This window comes from Canis lupus, chromosome 30 (genome assembly GCF_003254725.2).
Source record: "Canis lupus dingo isolate Sandy chromosome 30, ASM325472v2, whole genome shotgun sequence".
NCBI lineage: Eukaryota > Metazoa > Chordata > Mammalia > Carnivora > Canidae > Canis > Canis lupus.
The window spans coordinates 994,017-1,013,532 of NC_064272.1; the positions used below are offsets into that span (position 1 = coordinate 994,017).

The 19,516-nt window shown below is 39.7% G+C and overlaps 1 protein-coding gene and 1 long non-coding RNA gene across 5 annotated transcripts in view; one reads left to right on the forward strand and one right to left on the reverse strand.

Moving 5' to 3' along the window:
- The window catches only part of LOC125754032 (uncharacterized), a 55,497-nt gene extending 42,805 nt beyond the window's left edge, over positions 1-12,692 (reverse strand). Inside the window, exon 1 of the long non-coding RNA XR_007407269.1 lies at positions 12,555-12,692. This is a non-coding gene — a long non-coding RNA (uncharacterized LOC125754032). The remainder of the gene's footprint in view (positions 1-12,554) is intronic.
- SLC12A6 (solute carrier family 12 member 6) overlaps positions 1-19,516 on the forward strand; it is an 88,409-nt gene that overhangs the window by 65,485 nt on the left and 3,408 nt on the right. For all 4 annotated transcript variants that reach the window (XM_025473347.3, XM_025473349.3, XM_025473348.3 and 1 more), the window contains 18 exons: positions 359-489; positions 1,392-1,633; positions 2,725-2,939; positions 3,721-3,879; positions 4,057-4,155; positions 4,363-4,420; positions 7,881-8,055; positions 8,372-8,490; positions 9,696-9,794; positions 11,693-11,812; positions 12,604-12,708; positions 13,108-13,276; positions 15,464-15,659; positions 16,256-16,425; positions 17,162-17,293; positions 17,862-17,969; positions 18,181-18,365; positions 18,756-18,889. In XM_025473347.3, coding sequence (XP_025329132.3) covers positions 359-489; positions 1,392-1,633; positions 2,725-2,939; positions 3,721-3,879; positions 4,057-4,155; positions 4,363-4,420; positions 7,881-8,055; positions 8,372-8,490; positions 9,696-9,794; positions 11,693-11,812; positions 12,604-12,708; positions 13,108-13,276; positions 15,464-15,659; positions 16,256-16,425; positions 17,162-17,293; positions 17,862-17,969; positions 18,181-18,365; positions 18,756-18,889 — 2,616 coding nt within the window. The remainder of the gene's footprint in view (positions 1-358; positions 490-1,391; positions 1,634-2,724; positions 2,940-3,720; positions 3,880-4,056; positions 4,156-4,362; positions 4,421-7,880; positions 8,056-8,371; positions 8,491-9,695; positions 9,795-11,692; positions 11,813-12,603; positions 12,709-13,107; positions 13,277-15,463; positions 15,660-16,255; positions 16,426-17,161; positions 17,294-17,861; positions 17,970-18,180; positions 18,366-18,755; positions 18,890-19,516) is intronic.

Here is a 19,516-nt window from a genome sequence, read left to right on the forward strand (position 1 = left end):
CTGTGCTGTGCGTAGTATACAGAATCGTCAAATCACTATGTTGTACACTTGAACTAATACAACCTTTATTATGTCAACTATACGTCAATTCAAATAGGAAAAACTCTTATGTTCTAAACTGGAATCCTTAATTTGTATCACATTCCTAGCTTCTTTTAGTTAGAATATATTTTATTGAGTTAGTAAGATCTTCCACCGTAAAGGTTTTATCTTTCACTTCCCGTTAACAAATCTACTTTTTATCACATTCAGAGTTTTGAAAAACTTGAAACATTTATCCTTCTTATTTATGACTTGTTTACATTCTTCTTACTGATGTACTTTCTTTTTCCTGCTTACATTCTATTTTGTCTTTTAGCTGGAGGCTCATACTTTATGATTTCCCGGGCACTGGGCCCAGAGTTTGGTGGGGCTGTTGGCCTCTGCTTTTATCTCGGTACCACATTTGCAGCAGCCATGTATATCCTGGGTGCCATTGAAATTTTTCTGGTGAGTAATAGCTTAAGTGTGGTCAATGGTGTAGAGAAGATAGAGATTTGGATATCTTTTGTTGTTTGATAGCAAAACTTCTGAGAGATCCACTACAGAATCAGTCATGTGATTGTTAACCTGTTAACTGACATCCTATTGTGAATATAAGTCAGAAAGATAGTGAGTATCCTTTACCTGCCTGCTGCTTCCCTTACACCCATTCACCAACACCCTACCACTTCATCCTACCACTTCATCCTACCACTTATTTTATTTTATTTTATTTATTTTATTTTTTTTTATTTTATGACAGAGAGTGAACTCAAGCAGGGGGAGGGGGAGAGGGAGAGGGAGAAGCAGGCTCCCACTGAGTATGGAACCCAATGCAGGGCTCACTCCCAGGACCCTGAGATCATAATCTGAGCTGAAGGTAGACACTTAACTGAGCCAAGCAGGCAACCCCAAGAAGTTAGTATTGAGGCAAGATTTGTACTAATAGGGAAAAAGTAAAAGGTTTTTCTTAAAAATCTTTTTTGATATCTTCAACTCAATGAAATAAAATGCTTTTCATTTCTTTATTCACTAGAATGTCTTTTTTTTTTTTTACTGAATTTAAAATAGTCCTATGTAAGTAGGAATAATGAGGTGTAGGACTCAAGATAATCATTGTAATTATTTTATATGACACTTTGAATAAATTATTAATGCTTTTTTTGCTATTTCCATTTGGAAATGTAGGTATTCAGAATAGCATATAGACTTTAAAAAAAAGAAATGATACCCAATTTCTGTAGAAATTAGGTTAAGTCTCCACTCATTTTCTGTCTTTGCTTTCCTTTGGAAAACAGATGCAAACCACAACAGCCCTTTTACTTGATGACTTTGAAGTGATCTCATTTTCTACTTCTTTTGCTTAACAGGTATATATTGTCCCCCGAGCTGCCATCTTTCGTAGTGAAGATGCACTCAAGGAGTCAGCAGCCATGCTAAATAACATGCGCATCTATGGCACAGCCTTCTTGGTTCTCATGGTATTGGTGGTGTTCATCGGTGTACGCTATGTGAACAAGTTTGCCTCACTTTTCCTGGCCTGTGTCATTGTATCCATCTTGGCCATCTATGCTGGAGCCATCAAGTCTTCTTTTGCACCTCCACACTTCCCGTACGTATCTCACTGCCTGGCCATTATTATTGGGTAGTCATCAATAGTATCTGGTGATACAATCACTTCAGGTACAATTTCACACTCTCCCTGAGATTTCACTCATGGATAAGCTCAGTTAGCATTGAGGAAGGAAGCCTCCCAGCTTCCTGGGAGAGTGTTGATCCTCATTCTTATGTCCCAAGCATAGAACTGGCAGCTGTAACCATCATTTGGGTATAGATACTAGGTTTTTCTCAAAACTTCCTTATAATGAATGATTGTGCTTATTTGAACTATTATTCATGAAGAGCTTTACAGGTAGTATAGTTATTACCAGCAAGCCTTGTAAAGTACTTAAATGTTGGCTTCCTGTTATTAATAGAATATGAGGAGAGTCAAAGACACCTGAACTCCTACCTAAATATTTGTAATTAATTAAACTTTTTAATCTGTTGTTAATACCATAGTATACTTTCTAGTCATAAAGAGAACTAAATGTCACACTGTTGGCATGTATACCTCTATGTAGACATTAGATTATATATCATACGTGTGTGGTACATTGAAGTTTTTTGTTTTGTTTTTTTAAAGATTTTACCTATTTATTCATGAGAGACACAGAGAGAGAGGGGCAGAGACACAAGCCGAGGGAGAAGCAGGCTCTATGCAGGGAGCCCAATGTGGGACTTGATCCTGTAACTCCAGGATCCCACCCTGAGCCAAAGGCAGAGATGCTCAACCACTGAGCCACCCAGGGATCCCATAAATACAATCAAATTCTTCAGTTTGAATTCTGTCATTACCACCTACTTCTGGTATGACTCGGGCAGACTACTTAGTCTCCCTAAACCTCAGTTCCTCCACCCACAACATAGAAATACTAATGCGTATTTTCTGAGGTGACTATCAGGATTAAACTGCAGAAAATGTAAATAAGCCTCCATTTACAGAATGAGTCAATAAATATTAGTTCCTTTTGCATCCTCTTAGAGATGAGGTGGTTTTGTTTTGTTTTTCCATTATTAACCTAATTCTAACCTATCTTCTTTTTAAAATGTTTTCTTCTTGCTTCATTTTTCTTTGTTTTTCTTTGATTTGCTTTCACTTAGGGTCTGCATGCTGGGTAACCGCACCCTTTCATCAAGACACATTGATACTTGCTCCAAAACCAAGGAAATTAACAACATGACAGTACCTTCAAAATTATGGGGCTTCTTCTGTAACTCCAGTCAGTTTTTCAATGCTACCTGTGACGAATATTTTGTTCACAATAATGTCACTTCAATCCAGGGCATTCCTGGATTGGCTAGTGGTGTCATTACAGGTGAGTTAGGAAGCTTTTGAACAAGTTTTTAATTTTCTCAGGAAAACAGGCTTTTCAACCTTAGACTCTCCTATTATCCATGACATCTCACTGCCACAGTATCACTTCCCTCCCTAAGCTCACCACACAGCTCTTGATTCAGCATCTTCTGCTTTTCTGTTAGTGAACTTACACTTTTTCAGGACTCCCTTGCAGTGCTTTCTGCTAAAATTTCCCTCCTTTTGAAGCAGAGTTAAGCAAATAACTTTTTGAAGTAGGATAAAATGATAAACTATCCTGTAGAACTGCCAGTGTTCTCCCCACCGTGACAGCCAGAATGGCACTTTCAGTGTCACCACACCCACATGTGTGTTTTCCTCACTCAGCCCAATTTCTGAAACTCTTTGCTTAAGCGATTTCTGTCTTAAATGTTTGGTCCACAGATGTCTTTGCATGTAAGCAAGTTTACACTAACATGTTAGAAATTTTAAAAAATAGGCTTTGCAGGGCATTCATCTTTAATCTGCTTAAATTATACTAATTTGCATTAATAAATTTAACTGCATTTGTATGTACCAAATCATTTTGTCATATTACATTTGAATCAGATGAGAAAGAGCATTTGGTTTTTATTTATGTGTTCTTTATCGTGTGATACGTATGTGCTCGTGCAGGAACAAACATACCTTTAAAAAGTATATAAATGAGGAATATGATTTAGAATATTGTTTAGACAGAAAATTACCTAATTATCTTCTTTACAAACTTCTGTTGCTTATATGCTTTTTTCTTCCCACTGCAGAGAATCTTTGGAGTAATTACCTACCAAAGGGAGAAATAATTGAAAAGTCCTCAGCCAGATCTTCTGATGTCTTGGGCAACTTAAACCACGAGTATGTCCTTGTTGACATCACCACCTCTTTTACCCTTCTTGTGGGGATCTTCTTTCCCTCTGTCACAGGTAAGCAGAAGGGCTGTTGTCTATTTTAGAAATTATGAAACCCAGGGAGTGATTTTTCTTAGGAGACAAAATTATATTCTCAGGCTTTTCAGACTTGCTTTGAGTCTTTGGTATCAGTATGAATATCAAAGTATCCAGAACTAAGAAGTTATTACCTTCTTTTTTCCTTCTCTAAAGGTATCATGGCTGGATCAAATAGATCTGGAGATCTGAAGGATGCTCAGAAGTCTATTCCCATTGGCACTATACTTGCTATCCTGACCACCTCCTTTGTCTGTATCCTTTTCATGGCACATCTGTGGAATGAGGGTGATCAGTATTTTTATCCTGGTGGTAAAAATACCTGCTTTACCAGCTCACTTTTCACCAGAAAATCTACTCACCTCATCTCTAAAATTCAGAAAAGAGTTTAGCAACTCATTTTACTGACAGCTTTGTATCTCAGAGGGTTAGAGGCCAGTTCCTTGACTCTCAGTATGGTAGATTTAAGCAATGTTGTCCTTTTTGGTGCCTGTATTGAAGGTGTTGTTCTTAGAGACAAGTAAGTAGTTGATTTCTTTGTAACATTTATGTGTGTGGTGTGCCTTCCGTTGTATCTGATCATTCCACATTGCCCCAAGACACAAATTCAAAACCCAACTGAGGTATATGTCATGACTAACAATTAGGAAATATATGTATATGGTTCCCAAAATGTTTAGTGAATAATAAATGCCAGTTGTATTATTCTAAATAGGTGAGATGCAATGAGTATAGCATTCAGTAAAGTAGTGAATCTGTCTGCATAACAAAGGCTTCCGTACATTAAGAGCTGTTTGGAAACTAAGACGAAAAGTGAAAGAGAGAGGGTTAAAAAAACAAAAACTTTCAGGTGTCTCTAGCTTCTCCTCTATGAGACAGGGAAGTATGTATCTATCTAGCATCCTAAATAAAATCTTGAACTTTCTTCATTTCATTCATGAAGGCTGCTGGGTATTTATCCTTTCCTTTCACCTATGAGCAAAAAATATGTTTTTCTAAGAGATTCCTAGAAAAATCTTTCCCCTAAACTTGCCAGATTTGTTCCCATTTTCCCCATCTGGGGGAGTTACTAGCCTCACCATTTACCCTTTCTCAAAACAGAAACATGGGTGCCATCCTAGACTTTCTCCACCAGTTCCCTCATCTAGTTGGTCCCTAAGTCCTGGAATTTCCACCGTTCATTTTAATGATGAAAGTGTATGTGTTTTGTGTTTGGTTTCTTTCATTCAACACTGTGAAGTTCATCCTTTTTCGTCTTTCCACTATTCTTTATACCTATCCATTTGCACAGGCCTTGGGGATCTTTGGCCAAGATTATTGTAATTATCTCCCTTTCAGTTTTACCACCTTCCAGTCCTTCTTTCATGCTGCCCCCAGAGTGATTTCTGTACAACACAGAATTAGATCATACAAACCTTCCTGCTTCACAGCCTGCCAAAGCCCCTTGAAACCCATCACTTTGGTCTGGCCCTGTGTACCTTTTTCTCATGTCCTCTCCCATCATTCATTCCCTCATAAACTCCCTCTGCTCCAGCCATAACTAGAAGTTAAATAGGCAGACATGCATCTGTTTGTGCAGTTTGCTTTGTTCAGAGTGGGTAACTCCCACCCAGCAGACACACTGAGCCTCTAAGACCCTCTAAGGATCTTCTGTCCTGTGAGCTTTCCTACACTCACCCAGCAGAGATAACCACACACATCCCCCCTCGTTCAGCCAGTACAGTATTGCACTTACTACATTGTAGCTTTTCGTATCACTCTCCCTGACTAGATTTAATTTTTTTAGGACGGAATCCCCAGTAGATGCTATATATACATACTGTTGACAAAAAAAGAATAAGTAGCATGGCTTACTATGACTATACTATTGTCGCTGAAAATACATGGGTGTATAGAGCTTTGGTAAATTACACCCTTATATAAAAAGTATTCACAGTGTAAGCTACAATAGCCCTTTGGAAGACTGTTGGTAATTATCTTCTAAAGTTGAGCATTCACGTACCTCATGACCTAGCAGTTCCAGTGCTAGGTAGATCCAACAGAAATGCATGCACGTGTGCATTAAGAATAATACACAACAATTCTCACAGCAGTGTTATTATTAATAGTCAAATATGGATATAGTCCAAATGTTCATCAGTAGTGGAATGGATAAATTATGTATTCATGCATTGAAAAGCCATAGAGCAATGAAAATAAACGAACCACAGCTATAAAAAGAAAAAGGATGAATTTCACATTGTTGAGTGAAAGAAACCAAACACAAAACACACATACTGTGTTTCATTTATTTAAAGTTTAAAAACAAAGGGTGCCTGGGTGGCTCAGTCAGTTAAGCAGCTGGCTTGGGCTCAGGTCCTGGGATGGAGCCCCACCCACATCAGGCTACCTGCTCAGCAAGGAGCCTGCTTCTGCCCCTCTCCCACCTCACACAGGCTTGCTCGCTCTCTTTCTCTGTCTTAAATACAATCTTAAAAAAAAAAAAAAGTTTAGAAATAGGTAAAACTACATAGCATTAAAAAGATGGGGGTACAAAAGGACTAGTGATAGCAAGTGGGTATATAAGACTTTTGGGTGATGGAAGTGTTCTATTTCTTGACTAGAGAGTAGCTGTGTGGATGTTTTGTGAAAATTTATTGGAATATACGTGGGGTTTTTGTGCGTGATAATAAAAATGGTTAAAACCATAAATAATTAATGAGATGCCATGTTTTACTCATCAAATTAGCATTGACTTTTAAGTTTTTAATACTCGAAGCTGGTGTGAAATATATATGTGCTCTAAGACTTAAACCTTCATATACTTCCAGTGAAAATAAAATTTATTATGACCTTTATGGAAAGCAGTTTGGTAGTGATTTTGAAATATTTTAAGACATGGATCCTTTTGGGCACCTAGGTGGCTTAGTTGGTTAAACGTCTGCCTTCAGCTCAGGTTGTGATCCCAGGGTTCTGGGAGTGAGCCCCACTTTGGGCTCCCTGCTCAGCTGGGAGCCTGTTTCTCGCCCTGCCTCTCCCCTGCCTGCTGCTCCCCTTGCTTGTGCGCTCGCTTGCGCGCGCGCTCTCTCTCTCTCTCTCTCTCTCTGTCAAGTAAGTAAATCTTAAAAAAAAAATATATATATATATGTATATATATATATATATATATATATATATATATATAGATGATTTTTATTGCAGCTATTGCCTCTTAGGAATATGCCATAAAGAAAAAAATCTGAAGTATGAATATAGATATGTGTGTTAAGGATGCTGATCACAGGAGCACTGCTCCTGCGTGGGTCATTCAGACGTCTGCCTTCAGCTCAGGTCATGATGTCAGGCTCCTGTGATGGAGCCCCAAGTCAGGCTCCCCGCTCAGCAGGGAGTCTGCTTCTCCTTTCAACCCCCCACCTCACTCATACACACTTTCTCTTAAATAGAATTAAAAAAAAAAAAAAAGATGTTAATCACAGTATTTTTCACAGTACAAAATCGACGCTAGAAGAATGGATTATATAAATGATGCAATGTTACTAAAGCCATTAAATTTTTTATTCATGAAGAATTTTTCATGACAGAAAAATGCTTCTAAGTTAAAAAGAATATGGAATTATAGGGGTAGTGTGATCTCATCTAGGTTTTAAAAAAACATAGTAAATAGACTAAAATGTGCAAAGCATGCTAAATGCTGCCAGCTACTATATGGATTTCCTCCCTCCTTTTTATATATTTTTTTTCCAATTTTTCTGTAAAGAACACGATATTTTGAGGGCAAAAGCCTTAATTGAAGCTTGGCTTTATTCTCTTGGTCCTACAAGTTATTTTTTCTTAATATAGATTAACAATGTCTTTTGATCAAATCTGCTTACCTTTATGTTACTATTCATGTCTGTCTTAATTTTAATTCTCTAAAAATTATAAATAGAAAAAATTAGGTGAATGTTTCTCTAGTTTTCTTAATCTGTAGTTAAATTTCCCCACTCTCATTCCTTTCCCAGGTTTGGGGATGCTGTGAAAGGTAATCTGGTGGTGGGTACCTTATCTTGGCCATCACCATGGGTGATCGTTATTGGCTCCTTCTTCTCCACATGTGGGGCTGGACTTCAGAGCCTCACGGGTGCACCAAGGCTGCTACAGGCTATAGCAAAGGATAACATCATACCCTTCCTGAGGGTGAGTGACCCTCTCCCATACCTTATTGCCTTTTTCTCAGATTTTAGGAGAAACAGTGTGGTCTTCATAGGCTTAGGAATTACCAGATCAGGAAAAAAAAAAAAAAAAAAGGAATTACCAGATCATATAATGTGAAGACAGGTGGATTTTTAGTACAAGACCTTCCCTATGAGGGAAGAGTTTATATGTAAGCGGGGTAGAGGTATTTAACAGCACAGTTGTATCCTGTGCTGTGTCTGAAACTGTAGCAGCGAGGGGAGCATTGACTCAGACACTCCCCACACACCTGTGACTAATATATCCCTTCTCTGTACAGGTTTTTGGTCACAGCAAAGCCAATGGGGAACCTACCTGGGCTTTACTTCTAACTGCTGCCATTGCAGAGCTGGGGATTCTTATCGCCTCCCTGGACCTTGTGGCCCCAATTCTTTCTATGTAAGAGCCAGTTCTTCTCTTCACTGTTTCTTGCTTTTGTGATATGTACTACACGTTAATTTCCCTCAGGCATATAATAGTAGTGATAACAGAGTAAGCCAAGTACAGGTGTAACTTCACCTAAATAATACATATTCCAAAGAAGTTTCAAGTAAGGCTGACTTTTATAATTTTATGGTTTCTTCCTACCTGTATAGCTTCAGAAGTTCTTTGCCTTCATTTCTGATTCATTATCAATTGGTTATAGCTTTCACCGCTGCTGTTAGCTTTGATCCTTCAACTGACATAGTGATGACTTAATATCTACCTGGCACTGGGCAGCATGTTAGGAATATAAAGATGAATAACACAACCCTAAGGAACCGATGATAAAGAGATTAGTGGTCCTTGTGCAGTGTGATGAGAACTGTGGTAAAGGTGAATGCTACCGTGAAAGCTCTAAGGGGAGGCACCTAAGTGGACTGAGACTCGGGAAAGGTTCTCTGGATAAAGAGACACTTGCATCTTGAAGGAGGACATTATTTACCAATCAACAAAAGAGTGAGAAGTCCCAGACACTGAATGTGGGTAAAGGAATTGAGGAATGAAACGATGCAGCACATCTGAGAATTGAAAGTAGTTTGGCTTTGATGGGAGGGTGCCTGTTCGGGGGTAGCCAGGCAGAGACTTAGGTAGAACCAGGTCACAAAAGACCTAGAACTTTTACCTGGTGGTAGCGAGTGATCCTTTGAGAATGGAATGATCATATTTATGTTTTAGAGTAATCTGGTATAAAAGGTAAGTGAGAAGGAGGCTAAAATTGAGCTGGGAATGCCAACTGGAAGCTTATTTAATCCAGCAAGGAAAAAATGAGATCCTGAAGTAAGGTAATATAGTAATAGAGATGGAAAGGAGGGGAAAAGTTTAAAAATTTGTGAATGGGTAGAATCCATAGGACTTGATAAGTCAATTTGGAACAAGGATGAGTAACAAAGAGGAAACTGGGATTATCCCAAGAACAACTAGATAAAGAGTAGTTGTGTTTTTCGCTGAGAGAGAACATAGGAGAAGGAGCAAGGTGTGGGGAGAAGTTAAGTTTCTCTGCATCCTAGTCTGAATCAAAGGCTAGTGGGCTGCACCAGAGGCTTAAATACAACAAGGTCTATTTAAAATAGCCCTTGGGAGAGTCATTTTACAGTGCCTCTTAACTTCTTTGATTCCACCAGGTTTTTCCTCATGTGTTACCTCTTTGTGAACTTGGCATGTGCTCTGCAAACATTACTTCGAACACCCAACTGGAGACCTCGGTTCCGCTACTACCACTGGTAAGTCTGCCCTTTTTCTTCTTCTTCCCCACGTTTTAACTAGAAAACGAGGAGAGTCTGGGTGGTCAACACAGTTTTTCTTGGCCAGCCATTCCATACTGCCTATTTCAACATCCAGTGATTCCCTGAATTTCCACCATCTTATGTGTTTTTTCATAGGTCACTTTATAATTTATAACACCCACTTAGAATAAAGATCAAAACTATGAAATAAATATTTCCAGCCTGCTGCATTTTTCCAGGTTAAACCAACCTACCCTTTGCATATCTATTTTCCCATTTCTCTCTTAGCTAAGCACTGAATTTCATCAATTTTCTGTCTTTATCCTCATCAGTTTTCATTCTCAAACTGTCTTCTTAAGTTTCATTTAGCAGGTAAGAGTGTGAGCTATGGGGTCAGATGACCTTAGCTCAGTGTCTGCTCTACTATTTCCTAGCTTTGTAACTTTTAACAAAGCACATAACCACATAAAATCTAATTTTATTCATTTGTAAAATGGACTGATAGTATTACCTGTCTCATGGGATTTCTTTGAGATGATCTGAAGTGCTCAGCACAGTGCCAGGGACGTAGTAAAGCTCTCCGTGAAACTTTGCTGCATTTGCTGCTGCTGCTTTCAAGTCTCCCCAGTCCTAAGGGGGTCATCAAGCTTTTAGCTGCCATCCTATCTCCTCATTTCTTTTCTATCATAGCTAAAGGTTCCTTAGTATGTCCTGTTGCTACATTCCTCTTTGCTAACTTTCTCCTTGACCCTTTCCTGGCTTCACTTTCCAATGATGAGCAGTAGTGTGAGCTTTATAAAGTGGCAAAAATTTGGATCCTCACTGATTTTATCACCTCTAATCCTCTTTCTAATTTTAACCTTAATTAAACATCCACTGTGAACTTTGTTGTGTTACTATTTTGCTTTTATTACCTTTTCCCTTTCTCCTTCTCCTATGTTTTTATTAGATCCTAATTTTCTCCATATTAACAACTCTCCTGTTCACTCTTTGAAATTCATCATAGAGCTAAGAAGTTCATTCTGTACACAGAAGATCTTCAGTAAGCATGATTGTCTACCTAACCTATTTGATCATCAAAACAAGCATTTCATGATTCTCTGCCAAGTTTCTTTCTTTTTTTTTTTTTTTTTTAGAGGGAGACAGGGGGGAGAAGATGAGCCAAGGGGAGGGGGCAAAGGGAGAGGGAAAGGCTCTTAAGCAGACTCCACACTTAGCACTGAGCCCAAAGCAGGGCTCGATTCCAGGACCCTGAGATCATGACCTGAGCCAAAATCAAGAGTCAGATGCTTACCCACTGAGCCACCAGGTGCCTCTCTGCCAGGTTTCTTTTATGTAAAGTAGAGAAACTAATGGCAGATTTTCTTCAGTGGGTTCTGCATGTGTATGCTAATGAACATTCATAAGGTTTTTAGCAATATTTACATGAAATACTTTTTTTTAAAAGATCGTGTTAATAATTCTAACTACATGCCCCGTCCCTGCTTTGCCAAGTAGTTATTAATTCATTCACAACTGTAGATAACTTTTCGTTATATCCTACTCATTTATGTTTTTCCAGCAATGGGAAACATCAGGACAAAGGATGGTTTGGTTTGGGCCTCAGTGCAGATCTACTGACTGTTGCAGTCCATGATAAGACAACTATAAAAATTGAGAAAAAGCATTTAAAAACTTACAGCAACCTGACCATTGTCACAGTATCCAGGCAAATAGTAATTTTTCTAATAATTCATCTTTATTGCATTTACAATATAAATTTTATAGTCTGTAATATATTGGAATTTAAAATATAATAACAACCCCTCATCAGTTTAAGAAGCACCTCCAGCCCAGGTTTCCTTTTTAGCTGCTTAGAAAAACACTTGTTTGTGTTTTTGTTTTTAATTTTTTAGGGCCCTCTCTTTCATGGGAATGAGTATCTGTCTGGCCCTGATGTTCATTTCTTCCTGGTATTATGCCATTGTAGCCATGGTAATAGCTGGTATGATCTACAAGTACATTGAGTACCAAGGGTGAGTCTGTGGCTTCGACCGTGATTACACTGCTAAAGGTATCAAAACTGACTAGTTTGGGTAGAGTCGGCCCAGAGAAAATTGCATGAAGGATCCAGGTAACCTCATATATAGATAATATAACTAAATTTTATATCTCCAATTCTTTAGCCATCTGACAGACACAAGCATACAGAATCAAAAGGGGGAACCTACTGAGAAAGTGTGAACAGATCAGTGAAACAAATAACTAAAAGAACATGTCAAAAAATGATGAGTATTAAAGCACAAATACAAGTATTCTTGCTTTTGTCTTCAGTCTAGGTATTATCTCTGAAATGAAAAAGAAATTAATCCTGAATAACTTTGTAACAACTAAGACTTCAGTAACAACTTGCAAAAATTAGGAATAAATAGCACTGATTCAGAAGATTACATTGAGTTTTGCTTTCTCCTCATTATTCTCAAAATTTAAATTAAACTTTGAGTCTGTATAATTTCCTTCTCCAGATTGCTATTTTACATTACTGCCTTTAAATAGTTACATAGGCCAAATGAGTGATGCTTCCAGTCCTTATCTGAATTGTTTAGTGTGCAGTGTAGTCCATTGATGAAGGGCAGTGTGGGTCTACTTCCTCTGGGTTTATGATGTTAATAAAGAGCATTATATGAACAATTAACCTGAGCTTTAATTTTCTACCTTGTGTATATGTTAGTTTTAGAGAAATAAAAAAAAAATAAACTTTGTGTTTTGAAATTGTACCTGCTGTGGTTTAAATCTGTCCCTGCTGTTTTCTCTTTTTTTCTCCCAGAGCAGAGAAAGAATGGGGGGATGGAATCCGTGGACTATCCCTCAGTGCAGCCCGGTTTGCTTTGCTTCGGCTCGAAGAAGGCCCTCCACACACTAAAAACTGGAGGTAAAGAAATCAAGAGAGCTTAGTGGTGTGGTGCTTGGCACATGGTTAACACACAGAATGGTGTGTTTCAATGATTACAGGATAAGGAATTCAAGCAGCTTGAGGAATTGGTATAATGCACCTGTTTTGAATGATTCCAAATCCTTCATACTTTCTTCATGGGATATTTGATCTAGACTTCTACCATTTTTATTGTTCCTTGCAAAATGATCAATTTGTGGTAATACTGTGAGGATTCAAGTAAACATACACCCTCATCCTGTCGTTCCCTTTAATCTCTTCCTCCTGCCCAATTACATGTTTTATACAGATCTCCTGAATTAAAAGGTAGAATTGACATTCTCTTCCCCAAACCCAAAGTGTTTTCTCTCTTCCACCCTCCTGCCAACATCTTTACAGGCCTCAGTTACTTGTGTTGCTGAAACTAGATGAAGATTTACACGTCAAGCATCCTCGCCTCCTCACCTTTGCCTCACAGCTTAAAGCTGGAAAGGGTCTCACTATTGTGGGTTCTGTCATTGTGGGGAACTTTCTGGAGAACTACGGGGAAGCATTAGCTGCTGAGCAGGTAAGAGCCAAGGCTTATTGACTTAGTGGAATTTAGCATATGGCTTTGTGATGTTAAGTTGTAAGATGCGGTGTTTCTCAGTTAATCCCTTTCCTTAGTGATCTAGGAGGTTACCTTTGTAGAGCTTATTAGTTCACGCTTTTTTTTTTTTTCTTTAAGATCTTATTTACTCATGAGAGACACACACAGAGAGGCAGAGACACAGGCAGAGGGAGAAGCAGGCTCCCACAGGTGGGGAGCCTGATGTGGGACTCGATCCTAGAACTTTGGGGTCACGCCCTGAGCCAAAGGCAGACGCTCAACCCCTGAGCCACCCAGGCATCCCTAGTTTAGACTTTTGAACAATCATATTCTCCCTAATAATAGGATGGACCAGAAGTAAGTTAGTTATTTTTTCCATTTAAAAAACATTACTAGGGCAGCCCAGGTGGCTCAGCGGTTTAGCGCCGCCTTCAGCCCGGGTTGTGATCCTGGAGACCCTGGATCAAGTCCCGCGTCTGGCTCCCTGCATGGAGCCTGCTTCTCCCTCTGTCTGTGTCTCTGCCTCTCTCTCTCCTGCTCTGTGTCTCTCACGAATAAATAAATAAAATCTTAAAAAAAAAAAAAAAAGCATTACTAAACTTTCAAGATTGTCAAGGCTAAGTACTGCTTCCAGACTCTAAACATCGACTGAGGCCTCAGAAAAGTCATGCAAATAAGTCTGTCTCTTGAAGTATGGAGATGGTTCTGCTCAATCTGGTGACAACGAGGAGCTTTCCTTTGTCCTTGTCTACACTGGTATCATGAGCAAGATTCTTTCGCTTTACTTCTGATTAACTTGCCAAGTATAAGTTCTCCCTAAAAAAGAAAGTTTTCGGGGATCCCTGGGCGGCTCAGAGGTTTGGCGCCTGCCTTTGGCCCAGGGTGCGATCCTGGAGTCCTGGGATCGAGTCCCGTGTTGGGCTCCTGGCATGGGGCCTGCTTCTCCCTCTGCCTGTGTCTCTGCCTCTCTCTCTCTCTCTCATAAATAAATAAATAATTTTTTTTTTTTAAGTTTTCTTTTTTTTTTTTTGATGTGGGACTCGATCCTGGGACTCCAGGATCACACCCTGAACCAAAGGCAGACATTCAACGGCTGAGCCACCTAGGCATCCCTGTTTTCATTCTCATTCTTATTATAAATGATAAAACCAAACCTGTTGCTTAGAGAAATGTATAATTACATTTCAAAAATTTTACTGGGTTTCATTTTAGAATACTTTGAAGCCCTAAAAACTAAAAATGCTAAAGAAACAGTCTAAGATGATGGTAAAAACAAATAAAAAGCACAGGATTGGAAATCAAGAGACCTTGCTTATTGTACTGATTTAATCTGTGCCTTTAGGATAGAAAATCCTATCCTCTTTCTACACCATCATTCCCTTCATCTTTCCACCAAGAGAGTGGAGTAAGAGTAACATGAACTGTTACCTCCAAAATGGCTTGAGTAAATAATAGCAAAGCAAGGACAAGGGTCATCAGTAGTCACCATTAAAATATTTAAAAAGATGGAAATAAAAGAAACGAAGAGGGACGCCTGGGTGGCTCAGCGGTTGAGCATCTGCCTTCAGCTCATGGCGTGATCCTGGGGCCCCGGGATCGAGTCCCACATTGGGTTCCCTGCATGGAGCCTGCTTCTCCCTCTGCCTGTGTCTCTGCCTCTCTCTCTCTCCCTCTGTGTGTGTGTCTCTAATGAATAAATAAATAAAATCTTAAAAAAAAAAAAAAAGAAAGAAAGAAATGAAGAAAAAAAAAAAAAAACCCTGAGAAAATTCTTAAGAGAAAGCAAATCCTCAGATTGAATTTCTAGTATTATGAGTCAGGGCATCGCGGCAATTGAGGAAGGAAGAAGACCATGCTCACACTCGCCCTGGTCAGTTAAGAAGGAAGATTGAATAGTCATTTTGTGAAGAGCCCTGTTCTTGATTTGTTTGGTATGCTACAAAGAAGGAAAGGCAGAGGGAACCCATGTGGTCAACCAGCAGGTCTCTTGAGAGTAAAAATGTCAAAGGATAATTAGATTGCACTGGGTTAATTTTAACTTTTTGGACTCTTTAAGGGATACAGTCTTATGCAGAGTTTGGAAAAAGGCGGGGAACATAATAAGGAGGGGTGATAGGCTGAAAGTTTCAGGGTGAAGCAGTTCCACATTAAGGTTCTCTTTTTCAGACTATAAAGCATCTCATGGAGGCAGAGAAGGTGAAGGGCTTCTGCCAGCTGGTGGTGGCGGCCAAGCTGAGGGAGGGCATTTCCCACCTCATCCAGTCCTGTGGCCTTGGAGGCATGAAGCACAACACGGTGGTGATGGGGTGGCCCAATGGCTGGCGCCAGAGTGAAGATGCTCGAGCGTGGAAGACTTTCATTGGTACCAGATGCTCTGCATTTTATCCTGAGGGCCCAAATCAGGGCTACCGTTAAATCGTTAAATCTCCGTTACCTTAACTTCACCCAGTAGCCTCTAAGGTAGAAGCCCGTGACATTGCTGCACCACAGTGCCATGAGGGCACTTAAGTAACTGCTAACATTAATATCCTTATTCTCCTCACCCCCTCCAGCCTTGTATGATGTTCATAAGGTATCTCTGTCAAGTATCATGCTAGGCATTATCTCTGAAAATTGCCGTCTTTTCATCTGTGATCTGCCACATTGACGTTCTCATGAGAATTGGAAGGATTGTCTTCCATCACAATCTACAGAATTCACATATCCCCTCAGAATACAGTGGTCAGAATATATCTAGTAAATCATGGTTCTGAATCTAATGCTGTTGCTGTTAGTCGGATTCTTCTTAATGATGGCTGCCACCTGATAAGGCATATAAACCCACTGTGTAAACAGAATACCTTCTTACAGAGATGTTAAAAAGGGGGTGGGGGGTGTTATCTTGCTTTCCTGATGTGGTGAGGAGCAAGGCAACCCTAAGGAGTCTTCCCTGTCTGTCCCGATCTCTGTTCTCCCCAGGCACAGTTCGAGTGACGACTGCTGCCCACCTGGCCCTGCTGGTGGCTAAAAACATCTCCTTCTTTCCCAGCAATGTGGAGCAGTTTTCTGAGGGCAACATTGATGTGTGGTGGATCGTGCATGATGGGGGCATGCTCATGTTATTACCGTTCCTACTGAAACAGCATAAGGTATTTCAGACACCTTTTGAAAAAAGTCTTTCTCCTTTAATATTTGTCCTGGTTCACTAGACAGATCCTCCTTCCTCTTTGATTCTACAGTGTTGGGGCATAGAAGAATTGGGGATTTTTCTAAGTTCCCCATGATCCTAGTTCCAATCTTAGAAGTTTTCTTTCTAGTGGTTACCTACCTATCTCCAAGTGAGATTCAACAAATTAATAAAGTTTCATAGGAGCTCTTGGAAAAACATTAACAAAGTGAACACGTCCATTAAAAAAAAAAAAAAAAAAAAAAAACCAAAAATGACCAAAGCCTTCAAATACTAGAATCCTAGGTTCTGGTGTGTATCATATATATATGATATATATATACACACACACACACACACACACATACACACATACACTCATCCTTTGGTAAGACTAAACTGAAATTTAAAATAGTGACTATTAGAGTCTGCGTGGGGCCATCAACATGCTCTCTAAATACAGCACCCTCTTAATGTATCTCATATCTTTTGCCAATTTTCTTCTTGTTAGGAAATTAAGAGCTTCTTAAAGCTCTTTTTAATGTGTTTCTTAGTCAAGTGTTTGCCCTTGTACAATACAGCAGCAGGTAAGAAGCTAAGAACAAATATCCTGATACTATAGCAAGGTTTCCAAGGCAAAAGATGACTTATGTTTTAGGAACAAGTCTTGTTTTGCCTTCTTGCCTCTAACTTTCCACGTATGTATGGTACTGTCTCAGGTGTGGCGAAAATGCAGCATACGGATCTTCACAGTAGCACAGCTAGAAGATAACAGTATTCAGATGAAGAAGGACCTGGCTACCTTCCTCTACCACCTTCGCATTGAGGCCGAGGTGGAGGTGGTGGAGATGGTGAGAAAGCTGAGTTTGAGATCAAACAAACCATCCTTACTTCATTTCCTACCCTGTCTTCCTAGAACTTGTTCTGGATTGGGGAAATATTCACCTGCAAATGTGAATTAATCCCTTATTTCCAACAAAACCCGAATATATTGAGTAGATAAGTAGAATATGTATGTGTGGTGTATTTTTATTTTTGCTTTCTTGTTACACAGCCTTTATATTTCTCTCAGAATCATGTCTGCTTAAATATAGTTTTATTAAGTTTTAATTCATATGTGCATGTTAAAGTAACGTAGCTTTTTTAATAGACTGGCAGTATTAAAAAATATATATGTGTTTCATTTCAAGGAAGCATATATCCAATTGGTAGATTTTGGAAAAGACTCTCGGGGCTTCTAGATTTAATCTACAGTCCATAATATCTTATAGCTCAGTGACTGAACAAAGTGAGGGGTGAACTTAGCTTGATATTGTGATACTTTCTCTGGCTTAATTTAATGAGTGGAAATGGAAGTGTATGGTTCGTCCTTCTTTCTTCTTTGTGCTTATTGCCCATTCTTGGTGTTATCTATGGCAGCATGACAGTGACATATCAGCTTATACTTACGAGCGCACTCTGATGATGGAGCAAAGGTCCCAGATGCTCCGGCACATGCGACTATCCAAAACAGAGCGGGACAGAGAGGTGAGAGCCTCCTGTTTTCATGGAATCTTGGCCCTGTGAAGTCTTCACTGAAAGGGATGATACTATATTGTTTTCCTAGAATGGCACATTCTTCCCTTCTCACTTTATCAGTTCTTCTACTATAACCACATTATTTGAAAATAACTGAAGCTGAAGCATGAGAGGAAATTGGGTATCTATAGCTCTCATAGCTGTGTTGGGCTCTCCTCAGGCACAGTTGGTGAAAGACCGGAACTCAATGCTGCGATTGACCAGCATTGGCTCTGATGAGGATGAAGAGACAGAAACCTATCAGGAGAAGGTGCACATGACTTGGACAAAAGACAAGTACATGGCATCCCGGGGACAAAAGGCTAAGTCAATGGAAGGATTCCAGGACCTGCTTAACATGCGTCCGTAAGTTTTGCAGCTCACAAGCTTATCACATAACGTGGTATCCTAGTCAGAGTGGCACATATGTAACTCTGCCTGGATACACAGGATGAAGTCCGTTCTTCACATCACCCCAGATCCAGCCTCTTTGTTATTTGCCTGTGCCTGTCAGCTACCAGTTAGTCTTGTACATAAGCTAACCAGCCTTCTTTCTCACCATACTGTGTTCCTGGCATAAAAGAAGCAAATGTAGAATGAGAAAATCCAGGATATTAGCATAAGGAAAACATTTGTTCATTACATTATTCATAACCAAAGTAAAAAAGCTCTGTATTTCATGGTGTTTAAAGTTGACTGTGTGTCTAGCTTTCACTTTGCCTTAACCACCTCTGTTTCTCCCTTCTACCCATCCAGGGACCAATCCAACGTGAGGCGGATGCATACAGCAGTGAAACTCAATGAGGTCATAGTTAACAAGTCCCATGAAGCAAAGCTGGTTTTGTTGAATATGCCAGGGCCACCCCGAAACCCTGAGGGTGATGAAAACTGTATCCTTTCCAAGAGTGGAGCTACCAGTAGGGAAGTCGTTAGTGGTTCTGAGATGCGACCACTGAGTAGCCTTAACATCACTGTCTGTGCCCACATTCGTTCTTGAGAAGGGAAGGCTGTTGAAAGCCTTAGGCAAGGATTCTTACACAGCAATGAGATTGAGCCCCTCTGGGGGAGTTGGGTGTCCATAGACTCTTGAGGTGGTAACTCTGCAACATGATTGCTAACACTCACAGTACAGAACCCTTTCTGAAACAGTCCTAGAGACACAAGACCCACATCCTTTTTCCTTTTCAGGCTTCACCCACTTCGCAAAGCCTTTCTTGTGGATGTAGTTAGGGGAGAAGCAGTTTAAGTGAAATCTTCTCAGAGGGGAAAAAGATAAGGGTTTTTCCTCATACCCTCATCACACCTCATTTTTTTTATGGGCCCCCTTCAGAAATGCAGTGGTGTAGACTAGCCCTCTCCCATCAGTACCATTAAGGAAAAGAGATTAAGGAAGAAAAAGAACTGGCAGAGAAAACTGATTTGAGCAGCTCCCTTAGAAATTACTTGGGTTCTCTAGCAGTCTTAGGAGCTGCCCTGTGTGGCTTTTCTCTTTTGGCTTATTTTACTGTGTTGTACAC